Here is a 27,542-nt window from a genome sequence, read left to right as displayed (position 1 = left end):
ACAAAATATGTGTACCAGAATGCCAACAGTGGTAACTTCTGGGTAGCGAAGTTACAACTTTATTTTCTTTAGGTTTAATTACACATTTCCCCCAATAGACATTTAGAACTGCTCTGATCAGAAAGAAACTTTTTAAAAGCATGAACATGAGAGAAAGGGGAAGATATAGAATTGCTTTGTTTACCTTAATGATGGGACCCAAGTGGGGCCTTAAGGGCCTCACCTGATTCAAACAGAAACTGGATAATCACTTTAAAAAATTAGGGATCGCCCCCTCCAAATATTGAGTGAGGCTGCGTAAAGGCTTCTTGTCGTCTCTTCCAAGTTCCACTCCACAGTGGAGCCACGTGGGGAGTAAGTGAGGCTGGAGCCCCGGAAGACACTTTAAAACTAGTTACTCCAAATATTGAGTAACCTGACAGCTATTGGTTACAGCTCAGTGGATAAAATCCTGTATATTTCTCACGTTTTCTCTTGCAACTACACTGTGTGATTCAGGTTCAGAAGCTACGAATATCTGATCTGTAAATATGACATTCATCAGACACAGTTGTAATTTTCCAGCCTGTGGTTTCCACATGCAATGTGGATTCCACCAAACACTCACATTTACTTGGGGCTGGACCAGGGGACTTTTGCCAAAGAGCTAACAAAAGCTCCAAGGTCTTTGAGCAGAACCCTGGCAAAGCAAGGCTGCTGGTGAGTAACTTGGAGAAATGTGTGCTACCTCTGCCCTCCCCACTCTTCCCCTTTCCAAACCCGTCCCCTCTAAAAAGCCACATGCAGCCTCCATTTTGAACATTTTAATTAGAAAGTTATGAAACACATGGTTCATTATACAAATTTTGCATTACATTAAAACAATTTAATAAAATGCAAAGCAATGTCTATACATCTTTAGCTATCTTTCCATATCTCCTTATCTTTTTGTGATTCAGAACATTCAGCAACCAATTTTCATTGATTGAAATCTCAAAAAAATTTTAGGCATATAAATAAGCAGTCCTAAAGTTTAAAAGAAAAACCAGAGGGGCCACTGTTAGGACTTTGTGTGCTTGAACACTTCAAAATAGCTTTGTTTCCAAAATACTTATTTTAGTCAGCCTGAAAGAAAAGGTGGTTTGGAAATAAAAACTGAATCTCCAAGGTAAACTGAGGCACACACTGAAGTGTGTGTTTATGACTGGGCCTGAAGCACAGGTCATAGTGGGTGTGTCCTTTCAGTACCAATGACATCTCGGGATCATAAAGCAGATCTATCCATCCTCTGAGGAACCCCATATTTTCTTAGGGCGAAAAGAAATCAGTCTCTGTGTGTAACAAAGACCTGTCCCAGCACTCTTCTCCTGCAGACACTCGCTTAGTCATGAGCGTCATCTGACTGGACTGCCTGCCATTCTGCTCTGGGCCAGGCTGGACTGAGCTGCGGGGGCTAGCATCCTCTTCCTCCCCGCACTGCTCCTTGCGTCCCTCCCAAAGCGGCCAGCTCCGGTGGGCACCCTGTTCCTTAGTCGAGGGAAATACAAGGAGCTGGGCTTCCCGCTAGCCCTCCAAATAAACTCTGTGGTTGTTGGGCAGGGAGCCAATACCAACAACAGGTCCTCTGTCACCCATGTCCTTTTCAGGAAGGGGGAGAGGCTGTCGAGAAGGAGGAGTGGCAAGTGTCCAGGCTGTTGGGTGAGGGCCAGAGAGAAAAAAAACGGTTACAATCCTTATTCCCCCCACAGTTGCCCAGAGGATTGTGAATGAAACAGCACTTCTGACTTCAGCCTGCTACTCCAGGGGCACAGACAGAGAGCAAAAGGCAGGGCAAAGAGCCAGCCACATAAGGGCAGGATAAAGGGCTTTTCAGCTGAGCTGATGACAGAAGATGTCTGTTAGACTGAGGGCAGGTGGATGGTCCTAGTGTCCTCCAGTTGCCCACCCTCACGTGGGTGCACACACATGTTCTTGAGCACTCCCTCTCTCTCCAGTTCTCCAGTTAAAGGCCTCTCAGTTCTGGAAATCGAAGTTCTGAATGGGGGAAATGCTAATGATTTGCATATCTGTTCTGAGAGCCCTGAAAAGAGTCAAAAGTGCCTTACAATTGGGGGAAGAAATGCATAGCATGTTTCTCGGTTCAAGGAAGCAAAGGTCTGCTTGACTAGAGGTGATACTCTTTCCAACATGTCTCAATTGATTATAGTTTTCTCTTGAAATTCAAGCCTAGGGCAAAAAAAGGGGGGCGGGAGAGCAAATTATAGCCTTTTCAGACCTTCCCACAAACTAGTCTCTGATGATTCTGGTAGGCACTTAGAAGATATGGAATTTGTGTAGAGAAAAATTAGAAAGAACTCTTCTTTGTCGCTGGTAGGAAAAACACACATGCTGGCACGTGTCCATGGGCCCTTTTCAGAAGTGTCCTAAGGTGGCCGTTCTCAGAAGACAATATGAGGTAGCCAGGTCCTGCTTAGAGTCATGGTCTTCTTACGATAAGTGCTGCTTATAGAGTTCTCCCTGGGGCATTGCTGTTACAGGGATTGTGGTGACCACTTGATTCTGAAACACAAATCTTTTTATTCTTTCAAACACCCAGAGGAAGATAAGTAGGATACTGACATACTGGATCCAGGCAAACTTTATAATTTCCCAGAATCCTGGTAGATAAGTATACACAGTTAAGGAATCTCAGATGACATTTTCTAAGTAAATGTTACCAGTAAACGGGTAAGTTTAGACAGGATATGGCAAAAATGTTTCAAATACCTTTAAGATAAAAGGGATAACAAAAGATTATTAGGACATAAATATGGATGATTCTGGCCTAGAAAAATTGCTCATAAAGAAATAGGAAGCCGAAGCCGGTTTGGCTCGTTGGATGGAGCGTCGGCCTGCGGACTGAGAGGTCCCGGGTTCGATTCCGGTCAAGGGCATGCACCTGGGTTGCGGGCACATTCCCGGTGGGGGATGTGCGGGAGGCAGCTGATCGATGTTTCTCTCTCATCGATGTTTCTAACTCTCTCTATCTCTCTCCCTTCCTCTCTGTGAAAAATCAATAAAATATATTTAAAAAAAGAAAAAAAAGAAATAGGAACAGGAAATGAATTCCCCAGCCCCCACCCCCGTATGAATAGCAGACAGAGTGGTTTGTGTGGGGCTGCAATGATGTAGCAATTTCAACTTAAGGCTTCCCACATCTGTTTCTTCTTGGGACAAGTGAGGAATCCTTTTTCCTTTTTTGAAACTGAGCTACTGTTGGCTTCTTAGCAGAAAGGATATGATATGACTTCCACAGGGTATCGGATGACAGCATTAATCACAAATGGAGCTTCGGCAGCCCTTCCCACCAGCCAGATGGGGTTGGGGACAGTCAGAATGGTGGTTACTGCAATACAATCAGGAATTAATCCACAAATGCTCTCTTTGGCAATAAAATATCGAGGGCTATGCCCAGCTGGTGTGGTTCAGTGGTTGAGCATCAACCCATGAACCAGGAGGTCAGTCAGGGCACATGCCCAGGTTGCCAGCTCGATCCGCACTAGGGTTGTGCAGGAGGCAGCTGATCGATGATTCTCTCTCATCATCTTTCTATCTCTCCTTTTCCCTTCCTCTCTCTGAAATTAATAATAGCATATATAAAAATATTTTAATTAAAAAAATACATGTAAACTTTAAAAAAATTGAAGGCCATGAAAATACTCTTTTGACCTCTCAGGCAAATTCTGTACTTCAAAACTCATATCTAAGAAATGATTTAAAAGGAAAGAAGTGAAATTGAATATGCAAAGTTGCTTACACTTTGTTAAAATACTTGTCAAAACACTTATGTTAAAAAAATGTGGAAACAGCCTATGTGTTCTTCTGTAGTTGTTGAGTGGCTAAGCAAAGGAATACTATGCTTCCACTAAAAATAACACCAATTAAAACTTTGTAGCAACATGGGAAAAATATTTATATTACAAAGTAAATAGAAATAAACTGGCCCTGGTCGGTTTTTCTCAGTGGTTAGAGAGTCAACCACAGACCAAAGGGTCGCAGGTTTGATCCCCAGCCCCAGCTGGAGCATGTATGGGAGCAACCAATCAACGTGTCTCTCTCACAAGGATTTTTTTTTTCTCCCTCCCTCCCATTTACTCTCTCTAAAAGCCAATGGAAAAAATATCCTCGGGTGAGGATTAACAACAAAAAGAAATAAACTGGATCCAAAAGTGTCTCTAAATTATGATAGCAGCTATATAAAAAGATTTGCATATAGCCAGGCAACTTTGGCTCGGTGGATAGAACATCAACCTGTGGACTGAAGGGTCTGGGTTTGATTCCGGTCAAGGGCACATACTTGGGTTGTGGGCTGGATCCCCAGTGTAGGGTGTGCAGGAGGAAGCCGATCAATGATTCTCATCATTAATGTTTCTATCTCTCTCCCTCTCCCTTCCTCTCTGAAATCAACTGAAAAAATAAAACAGATTTGCATATAGAAAAAAATTTTAAAAACTTGATTTGTAGTGTTTTAGTTTAGTTTCAATGTTTTTTTGTTTTAAAATTTATTTTTAAAATAATGCTGTTCATGTATTACATAAAATCAGAAATAAATACTGGAATTGCAGTCCCGCCACTTGTTAAGTGTCTGTGCTTAGTATCCATGATGTCTGGTTGCCAAGCAATACTTAACATGTCTTTAGAGAAAACCTCAGACCACCAACCAGCCAAGCAGGCCAAGTCAAGTGCATGGATGGCCTAAGAGCCTCACCTCAGTAAGGGACGGACACACTCTCCCTTATAGCCAGAACCTTGGGTGCATCGCATCTATTCTCCTAATTCAGTTGATGGTATGGGGTGAGTCACTCACATTCCCTATTTCCATCTGAAAACTAGAAACAGTAATTTGTCTTTGGCTTCTTTTACAAGTAAATGGAGCGCCTCAATTAAGCTTATTTTTAAAAAAGGAAATCCATCAAACCAGTGGTGGAATAGATATGGCAATTAATTGGCACTAACCTGGTGGATCATAGAAGTGGCGGTGGCATAGACTGTGGGTCTTTAGATCAGGAGGAAAAAGGACAAGCCCTGGGTTGCCTGTTTGTCTCACATCACTGAGCATTCATTGGTTTTGACATTTTCATCATGATAAGGATTCCAATTCTGTTTCTCTCCAAAGACCCCCACTAACCTGGAAAGTCTTTGTGAAGCACCTGAGTGAAATTTACTCACTGTTCCTTTCTTGATAGGCAGCAACAATATGAGTGAGGTCATAGTCATGGGCAAAAGGACTGGTTCCGTTGATGACAGACACCTGGGATATAGGAGGAGGCCCTGATGTAAGCACCGGAACAGCTTCTTCTCTGGCCTTTCTACCCTCCTGCCCGCCCAGGACCACCTTCTTGTTCTTGGTGACCTATTCCAATCTTACAATAATTTATTTGCTCTCAATCTTTCCACTTGTGGGATGGAAACAAGGGGTCAATATCTACTTTTCATAGGTTTTTAAGCTATTTATAAAATACCTCTCTCTATTCCAATGTCAGAAATAAATCCTTTCATTTTTAAAAATAGACCATATTTTCAACTTCTTTGTCTTGTCCTTGCTCTTCTCTAGATGATCTTTCAAATGTAGATTTGGAAAAAGGATAAAGTGCAAATAGTAAGCATATAATCCTCCGAAGAAGGAAATGACTTCCTGCCCCCTAGTATCATATTCCCATTGATATGGGAATAAAAAGTGCTATGGGTTTCTAGGTGAAGGCAGATTCAAATGCTAAAGACTTAAGGGAGATATTTAAAAATGTAAAATAGCCTGGCTGGTTGAGCATCAATCCATGAACCAAGAGATCACATCACGGCTTGATTCCTAGTCAGGGTACATGCCCAGATTTTGAACTTGGTCCCCAGCGGGAGCCTGCAGAGGCAGCCAATCAATGATTCTCTCTCCTCATTGAGGTTTCTTTCTCTTTTTCTCTCTCCCTTCCCTTCGCTGCAATCAGTTAAAAACAACAACAAAAAAGTGAAATAAAAAAAAGGGTTCCATTCTAAGATAGCAACAAAGGAACTTCCTGAACTGACCTCCTCCCACTGACAAACTAAATCTACAACTATACATGGAGAAATTCCCTCCGAAAGAAATTCAGAAACTTAGTTGAGTGACTCCTACACATTGGGCAAATGAGAAAATATCCACATCACCCACATTGAAATGATCTTAGCAAACCCTCAACTACTAGGAGCCACAAGAACACTGAAGGCAGCTTGGAAAATGACAAAGCCTTGACAGCAACAAAGAACTCTGGCTGAGCTGATTGGTAAGATTAATTTCCTACATGAGTCCACTCTGTCAAGACTGGGAGAGAGGGATGTTTTATCTAATGCACAGAAACCAACAGAGAGTCAAGGAAAATAAAGAAATAGAGGAATATGTTCCACACAAAAGAATAAGGTAAAACTCCAGAGACAGACCTTAATAAAATGGAGATAAGTGACTTATTTGAAAAAAGAATTTAAAATATCAGTCACAAAGATGCTCACTGATGTCAGGAGAATAATTCATGAACAAAGTAAAAAAGGCATTATAAGAAAATCACAGCTAAATATACCTGATGAACAGAAATGCAAAATCCTCAACAAAACATTAGCAAACAAAATTCAACAATACATTAAAAGGATCAGATACCATGATCAAGTGGGATTTATTCCAAGGATGCAAGGATGGCTCAACATCCACAAATTAATAGATGTGATACACCACATTAATAAAATGGAGGATAAAAATCTTGCCTGGCTGGTGTGGCTCAGTGCTTGAGTCTCAACTTATGAAACAGGAGTTCACAGTTTGATTCCTGGTAAGGGCACATGCCCGGTTGCAGTGGTGTGTGTGTGTGTGTGTGTGTGTGTGTGTGTGTGTGTGTGTGTAGGATTCTGTTGCATCATTGATGTTTCTCTCTCTCTCTCCCTCTCCCTTCCTCTCTGAAATCAATAAAAGAATATTTTTTAAAAATCATCTTAATAGATGCATAAAAAGCATTTGACAAAATTCAACATGCATTTATTTTAAAAAAACCTCTCAACAAAGTGGGTACAGAGGAACATACCTTAATATAATAAAGGACATATAGGACAAGCCCACTGCTAAGATCATGCTCAATGGTGGAAAGCTGAGAATTTCCCCTCCAAGATCAGGAAGAAGACAAGGATGCCCACTCTCACAACTTCGATTCAACATAGTATATGCAGTCTCAGCCGGAGCAATTGGGCAAGAAAGAGAAAAAAAGTCATCCCAATTGGAAAGGAAGATGTAAAACTGTCACTATTGGCCTATGACACAATATTATTTAATAGAACACCCTAAAGACTCTACCAAAGAAACTGTTAGAACTTATCAATGAATTAGTAAAGTTGCAGGATACATAATCGATACACAAAATCACTAACAATGAAGTATTAGAAAGAGAAATTACAAAAAAAAAAATCCCATTACATCGCATCAAAAGTAATATAAAATACATAGAAGTAAATTTAACTAAGGAGGTGAAATATCTGTATACTGAAAACTATAGGACATTGATAAAAGAAACTGAAGGAGGCACAAATTAATGGAAAGTTACTCTGTGTTCACGTGTTAAAAGAATTGATGCTATTAAAATGTCCATACTACCCAAAGCTACCCACAGAATCAGTGGGATCCCTGTCGAAATCCCAGCGTTATTTTTCACAGATGTAGAAAAAAACAATCCTAAAGAATGTATGGAATCACAGAAGACCCCAAATAGCCAAAGCAATCTTGAGAAAGAGCAAAGCCGAAGGCATCAAACTTCCTGATTTAAACTGTATTACAGGCTGTTGGGCTTCTCCGCCTGCCGCGGATACAGAGCGTTGGCCACGGGCGGACCCAGAGCAGCCAGCCGCCGGCGCCAGCGCGGGCTAGCAGGCGCCAACGCGTCGGGGTCGGGGTCCTTGTGTCGTGAAAACGACGCTAGTAGCTGTCACCGTGACAGCAGGTGCAGCGCTTTAGCCCCAGGTGGGCTCGGCGGCTGCCTGGCCAGTCTCCCTTCGCCCCTTCGCCCCTAGCCCTTTCCTTCCTGGACCCAGCGCCAACCAGCGACCCTTAAGCCCACCATCGCAGCGGGCCATGGCATCCTCGCAGCGGGCCATGGCATCCTCGCAGCAGGCCATGGCAGTCTCGCAGCGGGCCATGGCATCCTCGCAGCAGGCCATGGCAGTCTCGCAGCGGGCCATGGCATCCTCGCAGCAGGCCATGGCAGCCTCGGCTTCGCAACAGCCCATTAAGGGGATTCTGAAGAACAAGAGTTCTGTGGCTTGCTCTCTGGTGCCCTCCGCAATACAGCAGCGGAACAAGAGTGTCGACGAACTGAGTAAAAAATCCCAGAAGTGGGATGAAATGAACATCGTGGCGACATATTATATAGAAGACGAAGATTTAATTAAAGTACATGAACCAAGCACTCCAGAAAATAGCATGGAAAGTGATGAAGGTGCACTGTGTGATTCAGAAACCATTGAAGTCCTGAACCCAGAGATGTTAGCTAAGAAATTAGCTGCTGCTAAAGGCTCAAAGCCAAAGTATCTGGTTCGTGAACAAGAAAGCAGTGAAGATGAAGACAGCGACTTCTCAACTGAAGGTAAAAAGTCTTTATTGACTACCTGCTGTTTATTCTTTTTCAGGTGCTCTGTAGGAAATGAGCAGGGGGGAGAAAAGACCCAGCTTCACAGAATTTCCAAACGAGTTAGTGAAAAACAGCTAGAGTTTGAAATGAAAAGGAAGCTTCATGATAATGAAGGACTTAATCTTAAATTAGCTAGGCAATTAATTTCAAAAGACCTACTTGAGTTGGAGGAAGATGAAGAAATATCAACAACTGCAGCTGGAAAAAATATGAATATGGAAGAATCAAATCAAGGATCTACTACAGGTGACCAACTGCAAAACAAATCACAGAGTTCGTAGAAGAGATTTGTTCAACACTGTGATTGCCTGATACAAACCCTATTACTATATCATACTGCTTCCTGTTCTCTACAATTCATGACTTAAGTACCAAAATGCACGCCAGTTATTATATGGAGCCAATAATTAAATAACTTTAGAGACTAATTAGACTGAAAATGCCTAATTGATACATATTCTTGTGCCTATTACTCACTACAAATACAGCATAATATCAGTCCAAAACTGTACTACTTTTGTAAGAACACTCGTTAATTTGCATAAGATATTATATAGCTTATGATGCTTTAAAGGTTAAACAATATCTTGGGGAGGGCATCTAATTTATTTTCTTCACTTCTAGATGTAATAGCGCTTATAAAATATCAAAATCCTATTGGATTATATAGGCTGATAAATACTCAGTCTGAAAAGTATTTTAACACATGTCTCAACTTGATTTGTTTATTTGAAAAGGATTATGATAGGAGTTACTGTTGCATTTTCTGGCCTACTACCTTTAAAATTCCTTTTGAGTTGCTTTATGTTTAAAAGGAAAGAATTAAACTGTTTCCCACTGCCCTGGAAGGTTTGGCTCAATGGATAGAGCATTGGCCTGCAAACCAAAAGGTCCCAGGTTTGATTCCAGTCAAGGGCACATGCCCAGGTTGTGGGCTTAATCCCTAGTGGGGAACTTGCAGGAGGCAGCCAATCCATGATTCTCTCTCATCATAGATCTTTCTATCTCCCTCTTCCTTCCTCTCTGAAATCAATAAAAATATAAAAATATTTTTAAAAAATAAACTGTTTCCCACCAAACTAGTTTTATTGCCCTTGCCGTGTAACTCAGTTGGTTGGATCATTGTCCCATACACCAAAAAGGTTGCAGGTTCGATTCTCGGTCAGGGTACATATGGGAAGCAGCTGATCAATGTTTCGCTCTCTCCTTTCCCCTCTCTCTAAAATCAATAAACACATCCTCAGATGAGGATTAAAAAAAAAAAACTAGCTTTATTCACAAATAAATTATCAGGTTAAATTTACACTAACATCTGACTTCAGATCAGTTTTTAAAAATAAATATAATAATATAGTCTCAGCATTCCTTTTATATGCCTGTCCTAACCACCTGCCTTTGTTTCTTATTTCTTTCCACATATATACACACAATAATCTTTAACCTTTACACTAGTAAAGGTTCATAAAGATTGTCATGACATTAGGAACTCTTCTTTCTCTCATATATTCTATCATGTACTACAACAATGAAAATTTTATTTTGACTATCAATGCTTATTTTTTTTCTTCTAATACATGGAGAAAACAGATTTAATAGCAGCAATACTACAGGAAATACAATTCAACTGCAGAGTTTCTACACTGTTCTGATTTCAGCTTGCTAATTAAATTGCTATTACTAGTTTACTATCTGACTTAAACAGACCTTAGGATACAACTGAGATTTTTTTTGTATGATGGGATAATTGTGTGTAACCAGTAAAATAATGATAGTTCCTGAATGTACAGACAGAAGTAAACCTGAAAGTATTTTAATTTAAAAACTTTAATCCCTGCTTTAAGGGAATATGATAATGTATACTATGACAAATGTACTTTATTCTCCTAACACTGTAAGATTGAGACCCCCCCCACCCCTGAAATGAAGTGCAATTCCTGTGTATCTTGGTTTAGTGATAATTGCACTTTTAGTCAATTATTTGTATCTTAAAATTTTTTTATTATCCAAAGAATCCATTATATGAACAGACTTTTAAAAAAATTAAATATATTTTTATTTATTTCAGAGAGGTTGGGAGAGAAAGATAGAAATATCAATGATGAGAGAGAATCATTGATTGGCTGCTCCTGCATGCCCCCTATTGGGGATCAAACCCAAAACCAGGGTATGTGCTCTGACTTGGAATTGAACTGTGACCTCCTGGTTCATAGGTCGAAGCTCAACCACTGAGCCGCACCAGCCGGGTTGAACAAACTTTTAAAATAATTTCTGTGTATTGTATATATAAAATGGCTTTTATTGTACAGCTTATCTTCCACTTACAAGTTTATGGAAATATCAAAATATGTCAAAATAAATAAAAACTAGGAGAAAAAATGAAACTATATTACAAAACTATAGTAATTGAAACAGTACGATATTGGCATAAAAACAGACACATATCAATGGAACAGAATAGAGAATCTAGAAATAAACCCACCAATATATGGTCAGTTAATTTATGACAAAAGAGCCAAGCATTCAATGGGGAAAGTATAGTCTCTTCAATAAATGGTGTTAGGAACACTGGACAGCCACATGCAAAAGAATGAAACTAGACTCCTATCTTACATCATATATACAAATCAATTAAAAATGAATTAAACTTGCCCTAGCCGGTTTGGCTCAGTGGATAGAGCGTCGGCCTGTGGACTGAGAGGTCCCGGGTTCGATTCCGGCCAAGGGCATGTACCTTGGTTGCGGGCACATCCCCAGTGGGAGGTGTACAGGAGGCAGCTGATCGATGTTTCTAACTCTCTATCCCTCTCCTTTCCTCTCTGTGAAAAATCAATAAAATATATTTAAAAATAATAATAAAAAAAATAAAAATGGATTAAACTTAATTTAAAACCTGAAATTGTAAAACTAGAAGAAAACATAGGGGGTATGATCCTTGACATCAGTCTTGGCAATGATTTTTTGGATTTGACACCAAAAGTACAAGCAACAAAAGCAAAAATAATAAGTGAGATTATGTCAAGTTAAAAGCACAGCAAAGCACAATAAAATAAAAAGGATTAATATCCAAAATATATAAAGATATAAACTCACACAACACAATAGCAAAACAATCTGATTTTAAAAATGAGCAGAGAGCCCGGCTTGTGTGATTCAGTGGTTGAGCGTCAACCTATGAACCAGGAGGTCATGGTTCGATTCCCAGTCAAGGCACATGCCTGAGTTGCGGGCTCGATCCCCAGTAGGGGGTGTGCAGGAGGCAGCCAATCAATGATTCTCCTCATTGATGTTTCTATCTTTCCCTCCCTCTCCCTTCCTCTCTGAAATCAATAAAAATATGTATTTTTAAAAACAAGCAGAGGAACCAAATAGGCATTTTTCTAAAGAAGACATACAGCCCTGACTGGTTTGGCTCAGTGGATAGAGCATCGGCCTGTGGACTGAAAGGTCCCAGGTTCGATTTTGGTCAAAGGCATGTACCTTGGTTGTGGGCACATCCCCAGAAGTGGGTTTTCAGGAGCCAGCTGATCAATGTTTCATCAGAATGTTTCATCAGATGTTTTCATCGATGTTTCTATCTCTCTCCCTTCCTCTCTGTAAAAAATCAATAAAATATATATATATAAAAAAAAGAAGACATATAGATGGCCAACAGGCACATGAAAAAGTGCTCAACATCACTAATCATCAAGGACATGCAAATCAAAACCACAATGAGGTATTACTTAAAGCCTGTTACCAAAAATACAAGAGATAACAAGTGTCGGCAAGGATATGAGGAAAAGGGAACCCTTGTGCACTGTTGGTAGGACTGTAACTTGGTGCAGCCACTATAGAAAACAGTATGGAGGTACCTCAAAAAATTAAAAATATAACTACCATATGATCCTGAAATTCTACTTCTGGGTATATATCCAAAGGAAAAAACAGGATATTGAAGAGATGTTCAATGCAGCATCATTTACAATGGTCAAGATATGGAAACAACCTATGTGTCTGTCTGTCAATGTGGATGAATGAATAAAGAAGATGGGATAAAGAAGATAATTCAAACATGAAAAAAGAAGGAACTCCTGCCATTTGCAACAACATGGATGGACCTTGAAGGCATTATGCTAAATGAAATAAACCAGACAGAGAAAGATAAATACTGCATGGCATTCACTTATATGTGGAATCTAAATAAGAAATCAAACTCATAGAAACAGAGTAGAAAATTGGTTGCCAGGGGCTGGGAGCCGAGGGCAATAGGGAAAGGGTTAAAGTACAAAGTTTCGCCGAAACCGGTTTGGCTCAGTGGATAGAGCGTTGGCCTGCGGACTGAAGGATCCCGGGTTCGGTTCCGGTCAGGGGCATGTGCCTGGGTTGCGGGCATATCCCCAGTGGGAGATGTGCAGGAGGCAGCTGATCGATGTTTCTGGCTCTCTGTCTCTCTCCCTTACTCTCTGTGGAAAATCAATAAAATATATTTTTAAAAAAAAAACAAAAAAACACACAAAGTTTCAGCTATAAGATGAATAGTCTGAGGATCTAATGTATAACAAGATGACTACAATTAGTAATACTGCACTATGTAACTGCCAAGAGAGTAGAACTTAAATGTTCTCAGACATATACAAAAAAGATAAATGTGTGGTGATGGATGTGTTAACCAATTGAAAGGAATCCTTTCACAATGTATTCATCTATCAAATCACCATGATGTGTACTTTAAATAGTTTACAAGTTTGTCAATTATACCTCAATAAAACTGGAAAAAAAAACCCACAAAAAAAGCAAAAATCTTTTTCAAGTTAAAAAAAAAAGTGCCATATTAAGTTTATACTGTATAGTCCTCCTTTAAAAAACAAATAAAAAACTGACCTTGATTATAGCTAGGGTGACCATATATCCACGTGTGTCTGGAACAGACCTGAAATAACTGATAAAGTTCCTCTTTCCTTTTCAAAAGTAACCCAGCCCAACTTATATGCCCCCCTCCCTGGGATATAATAAAGGTTAGTAGCAATAAGTGTTGAAATGAATGAGTTCTGGTCTTAGACAATTCATGGCTCTGTTCCTTTCATGCTGTGGGACTTTGGAAAAATTAATTAATCCCTGTAAGTCCCAGTTTCCTCAAGTGTAAAATGAGTTCATTCTTTCAACAAGTCTGTCTGAGTACTTATAGTGTGCCAGCACTATTTTAGGCACTGGGGTGAAAGTATAGATGTCAGCACTTTTACTATTGAGGGAATTAGCAAATAAACGAATAACATATCTTTAATATTTCAGGTGGAAGTAAATAGTGAACCTAGGTGAGGAATGACGGAGAGAGAGGGGAATGCTATTTTAGAAGTGTCAGGGAAGGACTGTGTTCAGAGGTACTTGAATGGAGTGGGAGCATAAGCTATGTGGATACTTGGCAGAGGGAAAGGCCAGTGCAAAGGCCCTGAGGCAGGAGCCACTTTGCGGATTTGAACAACAGCACAAAGGCCAGTATGGCTAGAATGGAGCAAGGGGGGCCATGATAGGACAAGCAGCTGGCGAGCTGGGAAACAGCTGAGTAGGCATCTCCTGAGGATGCTGTGATGATTAAACAAGATAATATACTTAAACCTCTTAACTCAGGATTATGTGCTCCAATAATCGGTAGTTAGCATTATTTGTGAAATGTTGTACATAACTAAAAAAAGATCACTTAAAATATGGTGTGTGTGTGTGTGTGTGTGTGTGTGTGTGTGTGTGTCTGTGTGCGCATCCAAAAGCATTAAACAATTTGGTTCTTAGATTAAAAACAGAGATTTTTTTCCTTTCTTTCTAGATATAAATACAGGCACATCTGTCTCCATTATTTTGAAAGAATTCATGGCAGGAATTCCTCAGAAATCCTCTTCTGTGCCCCTACAGAGAAATGCTATTTCCAACTTCCATTACTCCCTCTACAAAGAACTGGTAAACACTAACATATACAAATAAAAGGAGATGGACAAGGAGAAGCATCCTTACGTTGTATCGCACGTCTAGGCCATCATAGCTTAGGGGCTGCTTCTGCTGCAGCCTCAGGTCTCCGTTCACATATAACTGGGACCCCGGAATAGCGAAGGAGGACTGAAGAAATGCCATGCTCTGCATCACGAAGGTTGACATCCTCTGAAATCATTAGAGGGAGAGACAAGATCAGTTTCAGTCAGATCTTAAGGGCTCTGGGTTCTAAGCGTCGCCTGTCTGTGGTGGAAGCCTAACAGTCCCCCACATACCTGGCTTGGCCATGCAGGCAGAACTCTGCCCAGAACCCTCGGAACTGTTCAGACATTGTATAAATTAATATGGCCCTAATGAAAAACTTTTGACCTGTCCAAGTTAAACCCCAACTGCACCTCAGAAAAGAGCCTTTTTCTACAGTGTGGGTTTTCCTAGAAATCAGAAAGAGGGATCTGTTCTATTAAAAGACAAAAGGGAGAGGACAGGCTTCCCTCAGGAATTGACTCACATGCAATTGGTAGGAGAAAGTCAAGATGAGTTGCACACCAAGAACATGTTCCGTGGACTGCAGGGGAAGCTGCAGTTTAAAATGTAACATGTCCATTTTCCCGTCCTGGTTTCTGTCTTCTTCTCTAGCCTGAGAAACCCAAAGAGGGCCAGTGACCCTTATTAAGTCAGGAAGAATCCATATTACTGTTGTACATACACAATGAACCACTGTCCTGCGATACACAGGTATTAGCTCCCTTACCAGGAGAAAAATGCATAGGTATAAGGAATCAATATTCGAGAGAGACACAATGTGCATGGCCCCTGAACTTCATACCTGTGCTTCTCAAATATTCAAGGGCCAAAGTGAACAGTAATTTGAATAGGTAATAACAACAACAAACAACTGGATGGTATTTTTCTTTTTCAGTCTCATTTGATGTTTTTCTTTGTTTTGTTGCTGGCATCTTTTCATCTTTACAAACAGGCTGGAGTTGGTATGGAAAGTTTAAGTAGCATATCAGAATTATTTTCTACTTGTCTAGAAAAGAAAACTAATACTAATCATTATGCATTCCCCAGATTCAGCAGAAAAACACCAAGCTCTATTTATACAGTACATTGTTTAACCACGAGTGTCTTTGCTGCAAATTCTCAGTATTGGACTGCATCTCATCATTGTCAGGACTTTAAAGCCTAGCGTACTTTTAGTGCCAATCAATAAAGCAAAAAAGGAAGCTCTGGAAAATCAGTAAGCCATTAAAACTACAGATACTTCATAAATTATGTACATGGAAGTAGGGAAACCAGATCTTAGGAGGGAAAAAGACAAATTACAGCTCATAAAAAAAACACTGGTACCCAATCTTGTCATCCATAGTCTTGCCTCTTAGTGATCCTACTACGACTTGCAGGAAAGGATGGCTACAGAAATGTGATCGCTGCTGACACCATTCCTTGGCACGCTCTGGATCTTGTTACTACAACTGATCCTTTCCCAGTGTGGGCTCCCAGAAGGATTTTACTATGGTGTATCAACATTCCCATCTGAATTCTCCATCTACTGATTCATTTTTCTTTCCACCAATACCATTATGCAAGGAAGAGATTCTTTGTTCTTTTTTCAGGCTAATAAGGTTGTTTTAAGATGGAGCTATCTCAGTTTTCAGAAACTTTCAATTGCTTCTTTCCTTCTAGACAATAATGTCCTTATCCTCGGCCTTGTTATAGAGAAACTCGCCCTCTGTCTTCTGTTGGATACTATTTTCACTGTCCTATTCCATCAACTTTGCAGGTGCAGCGGAGGGATATCTGTTACTCGGACTGATGATCAAATTACTGAGGCAATTATGTATTAGCAGTTATGGTTAGGATAGAAAAAAGGCTGCCTTGTCTTTCTGTGAATCTTCCTTAGCTGGTATCTGGGAAGACTTGGAAGACAGAGTCAGGTTAACTCTCTGGGGTGGATCTATGCCTTCTGGATCCTTAGGTTAAACAGGAAAACAAAGATCAAATGTCTCAACTTGCAAGGGAGGATAGTGGGTCGGAGGGAATTTCCAGAATACAGACCCCAACACAGTGTGGGAGAGAAAAACAATTCATTTGATCTTTAAAATAAGTCTAAGGTAAGCAGAGCAAGTATTATCCCCATTGTATAGATGAGAAAATCAAGGTTCAGGGAGGTGAAGGGATTTGTTGGTACTGCTAGTAATGGGGATAAGAGATGATATAAAAGGTGCATCTCCCACAATGACCTGTCACCAAGTTAGAATCTCACTCCCCTAAGGATGGCAAGGTGGGCTACATTCTATGCTATAACTTGGACCACTAATGAAATCAATTATTTAATTCCATTTATTTCAAATCAATCTTAACACATGTGCAAAAGCTATAAAGGCAGGCATTCAAAGAACTAACACTTTAACACAAGTTCAAGTTTATTATCTAAAATCAAATTGATGTGTCTGGCCATGATAATTCATAAATCACACCATCATCTTATTTCTATAAGGTATATGTGCAATTTGGAACAATGTTAATATCCACTGGTTGTTTCAACTAGTCCCACTGCATATCCCAGGACATATAAGAATATTAATAATAGTAATAATTAGAGAGGTAGGTACTATCGTGTTCTTTATATAGTTACATTGAGGCCGAGAGAGGGTATGTAATCCAATGACAGAATTGGGGCTAGGACTTAGGTTTATAGATTCCTGATTCAGTGCTCCTTCTATAATAGCCCACAAGAACCCCAATTTCAAAAGAACCCCAATTTCAAAGATTTTTGGTAGTTAAAGAAAGGTAATCTTTTCCAGATATATATGAAATCAATACCAATATATTAGGTCGGATAAATATAGGCATTGTTGCATTTAGTCAGTGCATATCAGTCAGTCTACCTGTACCAATCAGGAAAACAGAAACTAAACAGTTATTTTAAGAGAGGGAATTTAGTATAGGGGATAATTAGTAGCATAAGGGGACGAAAAAGGCAAAAAGGGAATGCTGTGATAACACAGAGAGGGTAACTGCAGGAAGCAGCTCCCGCGCCTGGAGCTGGAGCAGGAAGGGAAGAGGCTGGCATTACCTCCAGGAGGTGGGCCTCAGGCCTCAGGAAGGAAGCGCTTCCCAGCTGACACTGATACCTCTAGAGCTTTGGAGGAGGAAACCATGAGAGGGAATGGATAAGGCTGGAGGAAAGACTCACTCTTTCCTGTTTGTATCACCCTGGCACTGGTTCTTCAACTGGCAGTAGCAACTGGTTGCAGTTTCTAGTTTTTTCCTACTCCTAGAACAAGGCTCGTCATGCCTCCTACTGGCAGAGCCTAACAGGGAGTCAGTGGGCAGAAGAGAATGTGGTTTTCATCATCTCAGTGTGAGCATCACAAAGCAGAGATAGGAGGGCGGCTTTGGAGCTGACACAAGACTAAAAACAATGCACCATCTGACTGTAAGAGTTGCTATAAATTAAGGAGTGCAATTGTTTCCAAATGCCCTGACTTGCAATCTTTTCCCCACCAAGTATCTCATTGTTTGTTTTTACACTGTTCATTCTGTTGAGTAATATTCTTTTTTAAAAAAATATATTTTATTGATTTTTTTACAGAGAGGACGGGAGAGGGAGAGAGAGTTAGAAACATCGATGAGAGAGAAACATCGATCAGCTGCCTCCTGCACACTCCCCACTGGGGATGTGCCCACAGCCAAGGTACATGCCCTTGACTGGAATCGAACCTAGGACCCTTGAGTCCGCAGGCCGACGCCCTATCCACTGAGCCAAACCAGTTAGGGCAATATTCTTTTATTATAAAGGTTAATTTCCTAGTTTATACCAGTGTTCATTTTACCTTATATTTGTCATTGAATGTTCCGGTTTTTTCTTTTTGTGCTGAAAATACTCTTTGGCATTACTCTTTGGGTCTCCTAAAAATAGGGACCACTACTTCAGGACTCCTAGACTCATCAAATCTTTACTACCTGTATTTCAATGAGTCTAAAATGTCACCCTATCTAATAATAGACAAACATGGTAATTGACCGTACCTTCGCTACGCCTCCCATGGGCTAATCAGGGTGATATGCAAATTAACTGCCAACAAAGATGGCGGCTAATTTGCATACTGCAGGCAGGGCGGGACAGCGCGATCCCGCCTGCCCTGCCACCATCCAGGCCTGCTATCTGCGACCTGTAGTGGCGGGGCGTCCCGTGTGCGACCCGATCCGGGCAGCCGGGCGGTTCAGCAGCAATCAGCTGGCCCGCCCGGGCGTCCCGTGTGTGACCTGACCCGGGGCGGCACCCCAACCCCCGGATGGGCCCTGCCCTGTGCGCGACCCGGGGTGGCAGGGCAGGCATCGAGGGATTGGGCCTGCTACCTGCCACCCGGGGAGCGGGCCTAAGCCAGCAGGTGGTTATCTCCCGAGGGGTCCCAGACTGTGAGAGGGCACAAGTGGGGCTGAGGGACACCCCCCTACCCCTGCCAGTGCACAAATTTTTGTGCACTGGGCCTCAAATCAATTATAAAATGCACCACCCACCAGCTTCCACCACACACATACCCTTCCCATCCCACCAATAGAGTTAAACTCTCATTTCACTGTAAATCCTATTCACAACTTTAATGACCTTTCTCACTTTTCCCTTATTTTTTATTTCTCTAAAGTTAATAAGTATTTTATTTGCTTGCTTAGTTTTCTATTTACTTATACAATTCCAACAATCAGCTTCTATTGAAATTCCTCACAATTTGATGTTTATTCAAAATCTAGTTCATGCCTGGGCCAGTGTTGCTCAATGGTTGAGTGTCAACTCATGAACCAAGAGGTCACCATTTTTTGTTTTTAAGATTTACAAAAAATGTATTTTTATTGATTTCAGAGAGGAAGGGAGAAGGAGAGAGAGATAGAAACATCAATAGTGAGAGAGAATAATTTATTGGTTGCCTCCTGCACAGCCCCCACTGAGGATCGAGCCCATAACCCAGGCATGTGCCCTTGACCAGAATTGAACCCAGGACCCTTCAGTCCACAGACCAACGCTCCATCCACTGAGCCAAACCGGGTTGGGCAAGAGGTCACCAATTTGATTCCCGGTCAGGGATTATGTCTGGGAAGGGCTTGATCCCCGGTGGGGGGCATGAAGGAGGCAGCCAATCAATGTTTATATCTATCCCTCTCCCTTCCTCTCACTCTAAAATCAATAAAAACATATTTTTTTAAAAAAACTTGTTCATGGCAATATTCTAATAGTGAAAAAGTGAAATCAATCCACTAACAGAGAACTGGTCAAATCCATCACAGTTGTTCCATATCATGAAATACCTTGTAGATCTTAAAAAGAATAAGGTTGATTAACAAGTATTGATACATACCCCAAACTGAGCCTTTAATTTTTATGTCATTATATATACCAGTAACTTTAACATTTTACAATAAGCATGCAATTTTATAATCAGAAAAATATAAGAAAATGTAATCAGAAAAAAACTTGAATCGTATTTTGTGTATCGTTATTCATATAACTAATCAGATTTAATATTTTTTTTCATTTTATTTAGTTGCTGGGGAGGGGGGGGGGGGGGGGAGTCTGAATTATTTTTTTTTCCAGCTACACAAGTTTGGCTTGCAGGCCAATAATCTCAGAGATGTCTACTGAGATTAAACTTTGGAAGAAGGAAACCAGAATTTTCATATTTCTAAAGGGAAATGTTTTCAAAACATGAGTGTTTGTAAAGGAAGCAATCACTTACCTGAGTTAGAAACATCGATGAGAGAGAAACATCGATCAGCTGCCTCCTGCACACTCCCCACTGGGGATGTGCCCGCAGCCAAGGTACATGCCCTTGACCGGAATCGAATACTAAATTACTTGAGTTCAACCAATCCCGAATACTAAATTACAGACAGTAAAATGCTTCCTTTTCCTTCTGGACAGCTACGAGATGGAACAGCGGCATCTAATAAGACCAGCCCGGGAGGCGGGAGGGCATTCCCGGAGGTCGTGTAACCAATCAGGGCCGGGGCTTCCCAGGGTCAAGTCTGCATAAAAATGCCTGCTCCTTCCGTTCCGAGTGTTTGGATGCACAACTGCAGCAGCACTAAGGGTTGCAGCAAGAACACTGCTGGTCCTCCATGACCCATAGCGGAGCTTTCGCGACCACCTTTCTATCAGGCAGCCCACGGAAATGACGGGGGCTGCAAACGGGCGGCCGCAGGCTTCTGGACTCGGTGCCAGGTAGCACGCTGACAGCGGCTGCTAACTTTCTTGGGGTTATGGGCAGCTTGGAGAAATCGAATGAAATAAGAGATTTACTCCCCAGGAGGTTAAGCCTATGTTCAAACCACTGAGCCTGTGTACACAACTTACCGTGGGATCGAGGACCCTGAAGACCTAAGCTGGGGCTCCCACGGGGCCGGGCGCTCGCCCTCTCCTACCCCCGCTCCCGCCCCTACCTCCACCCAGTCCGGGTGGGCAGCTGGGCCCCGGCAGGAACCACGCACCGAGACGAGCGGGACGCGCAGATGATCCCCCTGCAGCTGGTTGAAGGCGGGGAACGTGCTCCAGGCGAGGAACCCGCCGCGCTCGGGTCCTAGCAGGGCCAGGAGCAGTACCTGGTGCTGGAAGCGCACAGTCGGCTGCTCCTCGTAGCTGCTCCGCTTCAGCCAAAACCCTGAGGTGAAAAGGGCGGGAAGGCGGTGGGGAGGATGTCAGCAAGGCCGGCGCGGCTGCAGCGGGCCGGGCAGCTGTGGCGCGCGCCCACCGGGGGAGGCTCACCGTGGCTCCGGAAGGCCACCAGCAGCGGCGGGATGTACGTGAGCGCGGTGGCCAGCAGCAGGAACAGCGCGGCCTTGGAGCAGAGCCCCGCGCGGTAGCCGCGCTCGACCGGCTGAGAGAAGAGCTCGTAGAGCGCCATGAGCACAGCGCCGAGAGAGTCCGCCCACCCTAGAGTCTCCCTTGGCGGTAGCGAAGGGATGAGCAAGTTTGGCTTCTCCTGGTTGCCATAGCCTTGGTCTCCACGGCAACGGACGGCGCAGGGAAGGGAACCAATAGCAAGGACGTGGGGCCTCGGTGGGCGGGGAGCTAACGAGGGGCGGTGCCCATTGGGACTGTTGACCTCGCTTTACACTTTACGTGCGTTTTCCCAAAGGCAGAGTGGGAATACGTTTCTGTGTACCAAAATCGTAGCTGTCGTGTTAGTGTGTATAAAGTAAGATCTTCATAAAAGTTGACCCGAAGTTAAATATTTGTGCGTCTTTCATTAAATATGAATCAATGGTTCATACTTGAGTTCCACCAGTCCCGATACACCCTGCATTGAAGGAAAGCACAGAACATCTTTGTGTCCGTGATCTCGGACCTGGTCCTGGGCTAAGACCAAGATCAGGCCCCTTTGTCTCCAAATTTCCTGTTGCTTTCACTATATGGCAGCATAGGTTCGGAAACAGGACACAAATCTCCCGGTTCTTCGTGGGATAAAGAATAATTACTACATAGCTCTCTCGGTCATACTTTGTTACCCTGATTGGGCACAAGCTTGTCTCTCGGTTTTGGGGGAAGCTGTGATCCTCCCCAAAGATAACACTGGCTTATCACTGAATTGAGTGCCCCAATCCCTGGCTGTAAGCCAGTATTTCAAACATGGCAGAAATTTTTCTCTCTCTCTTTTTAAAAACCATGGTTCACAACCAAGTTCATCAAAAGGCCTTGAAGGGTCACATTACAGTGCCAAGACAGAGTGTGGAGTCCAGTAGTTGAGGCCCTTATTTTGAAGGCAACCTAGAAGTGGCTTTTAGATTAAGAGAACAGCTGAGATCCTAACAGAAAAACAGAGAGAGGTCAAGACCTGCCCTTCTTTAAAAATGATCCAGGTTCCTCACCACAGTCCAAAATGACATGTCATCAGCCAAAAGATGCTTTTGACCTCTGGTCCAGCACTACTCATTCTTGCTTTAAAGCTTTTCTGGGATGGCCACGAAACTCTTAAAGATAGTAATTGTATTTCTTAAATCTTGTTATGATTCTGACATTACAGTATATTGTATCTATGCTTTAAGTAGATGTCTTTTACTCAATTAAATAACCATCAAAATAAGATGGTTCTAGAATAGATGGTTCTAGTCCAGTGATGGTGAACCTTTTGAGCTCTGCGTGTCAGCATTTTGAAAAACCCTAACTTAACTCTGGTGCCGTGTCACATATAGAAATTTTTTGATATTTGCAACCATAGTAAAACAAAGACGTATATTTTTGATATTTATTTTATATATTTAAATGCCATTTAACAAAGAAAAATCAACCAAAAAAATGAGTTCGCGTGTCACCTCTGACACGCGTGTCATAGGTTCGCCATCACTGTTCTAGTGTCATCTTCTGAGGGTGGCTCTGCTCTGTGAGGTGCCGGGAGCCGGTCCATCCTTGCTGTTTCAAGGGACCTGGCATATATGGCATACTGTTCTTAATATGTTTGCTCACCTTCTTGGCACTATGTGTTTTAACCAAGGTCATCTCTCTGAGAAAGGTTGTTTTCCCAGGTAGGGATTTTCCCCTGAAGTTAGGGAGGGAATAAAACCCCTTAACTAAGTGCCAGGCAGGTAATTAATCACTTTAACTATGAACAATCATGCTTAAGCTACATAATCTTTACTCCCTGGAATGGAGATAAGAAACGCCCTAACCTTTGGAATAGAGATTGATAGGATTGAATCAACTGGTATAAATACAGATGTAACAAGACAACAGGAGACAGAACTTAGAACACAGAACTAGACACAGAACCTAGACACAGAACTAGACACAGAACCTAGACACAAAACCTACACAGAACCTAGAGACAGAAGAACTTCGCTGGATTGAACATGGCAAAAGATCCTGGACAGAAACTGGCCACAGAACCTAGAGACAGAACCTAGCGAGAGAACCTGGCTAAAGAACCTGGATAGAACATGGCAAGAGAACCTGACTAGAACCTGGTGACTGAACCTGGCTGGAGAACCTGGACAGAACCTGGCTGGAGATCCTAGCAAGGGAACATGACTACAGAACCTGGCTGGAGAACCTGGAGAACCTGGCTGGAGAACCTAGCAAGAGAACATGGACACAGAACATGGCTGGAGATCCTAACCAGAACTTTGCTGGAGATCCTGAACAGAACTTCGCTGGAGATCCAGACCAGAACTTGGCTGGAGACCCTGACAAGAGAACCCGGCTATGATGATCACCTGAACGCTGCCTCTGTGTCATTCCTTCTTCGCCGACTCCGTCCACACCTTTGGGGACCACTGGACCTGCTGGGGTTGGACCCCAGCACTGAGGAAGGAGATGTTTGCCTTCAAGGCTCCTTCTTTCAGCAGAAGGAAACACACACATTGTACCTAGTCTTAGCTTAGTCACTGCTGAAACAGGGAGGTGACTGCCAAGAATTTAGGTGTATGAAGTGCTTCAGCCTCCCCTGAGATGCCATGAGTTTCCAAAACTATCTGTATAATAAAAGGCTAATATGCAAATTGTCCCCAGTTTGACCAGGGGGTGGGGCCATCCGGCCAACCGCCTATGGTCCCTCCCCCAGCCCAATCGGCATGGACTCCACCTGTGCATGAATTCATGCACTGGGCCTCTAGTCTATAATAATAAAAGCGTAATATGCTAATTAGACCAGACATCCTTCCAGACGAAGCCGGGGCTGCGAGGGAAGCCCGGTTCCCGGGTGCCAGGGGGAAGCTGGTGCCTGCAGCCAGGGGAAGGAAGGCCTACTCTTGCACAAATTTCATGCATTGGGCCTCTAGTCTAACAATAATAGATACTGATATTTACTCTTTGATGCCATGACTTGAAGAAGCTAGTCTTTGTGGTTCTATTTCAATTCTTTTAGAACATTCGATTTTTTTTAATGCTAAAGATCTGCGTATATTGTGTCATTTTTATGCATTCATGACTCAGAACTGACTTTTTGGTTTCCAAGGACAAAAAGAGTCATTCTCTGAAAGCTACATATTTTAATTATGTTCTATTCTTTTCTAGAAGCTCCTATTCAGGGCCTTTGAGTCATGTTAGAACTCCTGAATATTTGCTTCAAGGTTTTCCAAAACTTCTTGGCATTTACCTATATCACTGAACTTTTGGCTTTCCAGTTTCTTATAACTACAGCTTTTGTTTCTATGTGTTAAGGAAAGATTATCCTTTGAAAAATGTAACCATCCCAAAACATAAGATTCACATTTTCTCTGAAGTCTTTCTTAATAAACCTCTCTTGGCTTTGTGTCAGCCCCATTGTCCTAAGCCATCCCTCAGTATCCTATATTCACACACCTCTCCAACATTTGAAATTTTTTTATAGGTCTGTTAATGTGTAATTGTATATATTCATTATCCTATTTCTCCTCCTAACTTACCTCTTCAACTAACCACCCCCTCAAGGAAGACATCCAGTGTCCTTCCAACATCCAATAAGCCAAATATAACTACCCAATGGGTAAAGAAGGTGATGTATATCATCAAGGTAGATCAGAGAAATTAATTAGAACTGGAAAGAGACATCATGAAAGCATGTAAAGATAGAAAACAGAAAGACACTGTACATCATTAAGATCCTCAGGTGTCATGCCTATGGATTGGTGGGTGGTGGGTTGTTCCCCAGAGAAGTGTACTAAGCTCTTCCATGTGCAAGGAAGTGTACATGCCTTGGAGTAGGACACACGACCAGCTCTGTAAAGGAAAGCAGGTGTTTCAGTCCAATTTCTAACTCCTCCACTGACTCACTATCAGATGGTGAACAACCATCTTCATTCCTCAATGTTTGTTTCTATTTGCAAATAAGGCATTTACATTTTCACTCACTCTCTCACTAATTTAATGCTTTAAGTACTTCTCTCCTGAATTTGAGACTCACAGAGCCACTCAATGACTCTACATCTTCATTTGCATGTGTCTCTTGGACATCTTATACTTAATATATACAAAACAAAACTCTTAATTCTCACCACCCCAAGCTGAATCCACTCTATTTCAGTAAATGGCAATTCTATCCTTCCAAAAAATCTTGACTTTGACTTATCTGTCACACATCATCTCCACTCTATCAGCAAATTTTGTCAGCTCTATTTTCAGAATATATTTCGAGTACAATTGCTTCCCACCACCGGCACGGGCACCATCTTGGTCTAAGCCATCATATTTCACCTGGTTTATCACAATAGCCTCTTAACTCTTCCCCTTGCTTCCCTCCTAAACCCCTTATAGTCTACTGTCTACACGGAAGCTAGCCTGATCACTTAAAAAGGAGAGTTATATCACATCACACCTCCGCTTAACATGAAATTCAAAAGCTCAACACTTTTGGTTTCAATCTCCTTTATCTCACCTCATAACATACTCCGCCTTGTTTTTTCCGCCCCAACCACAAGGGTTTCCTTCCTGCTCCTAGATGTGCCAACCACTTTATCTAATTAGCATTCTATCACTCTCTTGTCACCAACCCTGTTTTATTTTTCTAAACAGCACCCATCATTACCTGACATTTATTTTTTATCTCGTTTCACTAGAATACGAACCCCATGAGAGCAGAGGTGTCCGTTCTGTTCACTGGTTTTTCCCAAATCCCAGAACAGTATTGCTATACACAACAATAATTTTTGGTATGAAATTCATTAAAATGAATTTTTTTTCATTTCATTAAAAACAAGCAAGTTGCCCTAACTGGTTTGGCTCAGTGGATAGAGCGTCGGCCTGCGGACTGAAGGGTCCCAGGTTCGATTCTGGTCAAGGGCATGTACCTGGTTGTGGGCACATCCTCAGGCAGCTGAATTGATGTTTCTCTCTCATCAATGTTTCTAACTCTCTATCCCTCTCCCTTTCTCTCTGTAAAAAATCAATAAAATATATTAAAAAAAAACACAAGGAAGTAAACTAAAAACTTTTTGGTTGCTCAGACACACAATTTAAAAATAACAAAAATAATTTTAGAATGAAGTTAGATTCCACAGCATCCATCAGGAATTTCAACTATAGGAAATGATACATGACAATGTTCAAATATACAGGCCTTTCAGATGCATCAGAATCACAGGCATGTGGCAAGGATCATGTGCCCAATTAAGCAAATACTCTTGTTACATATTCACCAGCTCATAAACATATGATGATCGAGAGCCCTGATGACATCACTGGAAATCCTGAAGGCTCAGGCAGATGACACACACACACAGAGTTTATGCTGCGATTGCTGCATCTCACACTGATGACCAAAGAAGCCCATCTCATGATCAGCTAGCAGGGGAATTCTCCGAGTCTGATGGTCACCTCTAACTCCTCTGCTTGTTAAGGTTAAGGGGTCTCTCTGTGATCGGTGTAATGTTACAGTCCTCGAATGCACATTTCTGATAACGCTTCTTAAATATTTATTCAAACACATATTCATGAATAAAGGAAAGAAACTGGATTTGTTTAAATTGAATTTCTAGGTCCAAGCCAACCTGTTATGGCTCCTCTTAATACTGAACTCTATGGAGCCCCCAACCTGTTACTCCACATAGTACTTCCCAAACCGTCAATGCCCAACAGAACCCCCCTCCCGCCATCACTAACCACCAGAGACTCCTTTTCTGTCATCCATACCCCCCTCCCCCCCCAAAAAAATACCCCTCTTTGTCACTGAGGCCCCAGTCAGACTTCCCTCTGTAAGAGCCCTATCCGACCAGCCAGACCCTCACCCTCTCCTTCCCCTTAGCAACGTCACCGAGACCCGACTCCTATTACCCATTCCCGGGTATCCCCTCCCACGTCGCCAGTGTCCCTCACGGACGCCCCTGACTCCCACGTCATCAACTCCACTCCCGAGCTGACACCCCGCGGCGCCCTCCCCTGCCCCGCCCCTGGCGTGCGGCCCCACCCCTTGGAGCCGCCACCAGACCAGCTGCGCCGGAAGCCCCGCCCCCGGCCGGTTGCTAGGC

General features: G+C 42.2%; 1 protein-coding gene across 2 annotated transcripts; it reads right to left on the bottom strand.

The window, feature by feature from the left end:
- Positions 1-788: 788 nt before the first annotated feature.
- Positions 789-22,587, bottom strand: TMEM231 (transmembrane protein 231). 2 transcript variants are annotated; one of them, XM_059667410.1, is made up of 7 exons: positions 21,373-21,816; positions 21,099-21,268; positions 15,118-15,246; positions 14,634-14,777; positions 5,188-5,269; positions 3,259-3,364; positions 789-2,647 (listed from the first exon to the last, which is right to left on the bottom strand). In XM_059667410.1, exons 1-7 carry the CDS (start codon positions 21,509-21,511, stop codon positions 2,467-2,469), a joined length of 951 nt encoding a protein of 316 aa, XP_059523393.1. In that variant the 5' UTR covers positions 21,512-21,816; the 3' UTR covers positions 789-2,466. The 2 variants fall into 2 exon arrangements, with proteins under 2 accessions (XP_059523393.1, XP_059523392.1); XM_059667409.1 differs by lacking the exons at positions 789-2,647; positions 3,259-3,364; positions 5,188-5,269 and adding an exon at positions 6,980-8,335 and having other exon boundaries at positions 21,373-22,587.
- Between the last annotated feature and the right edge of the window lie 4,955 nt (positions 22,588-27,542).

Source organism: Myotis daubentonii, chromosome 15, assembly GCF_963259705.1.
Source record: "Myotis daubentonii chromosome 15, mMyoDau2.1, whole genome shotgun sequence".
NCBI classification, from domain to species: domain Eukaryota; kingdom Metazoa; phylum Chordata; class Mammalia; order Chiroptera; family Vespertilionidae; genus Myotis; species Myotis daubentonii.
The sequence above is the reverse complement of the archived record's forward strand: the minus strand, read 5'-3'. Positions and strand labels throughout refer to the sequence as shown.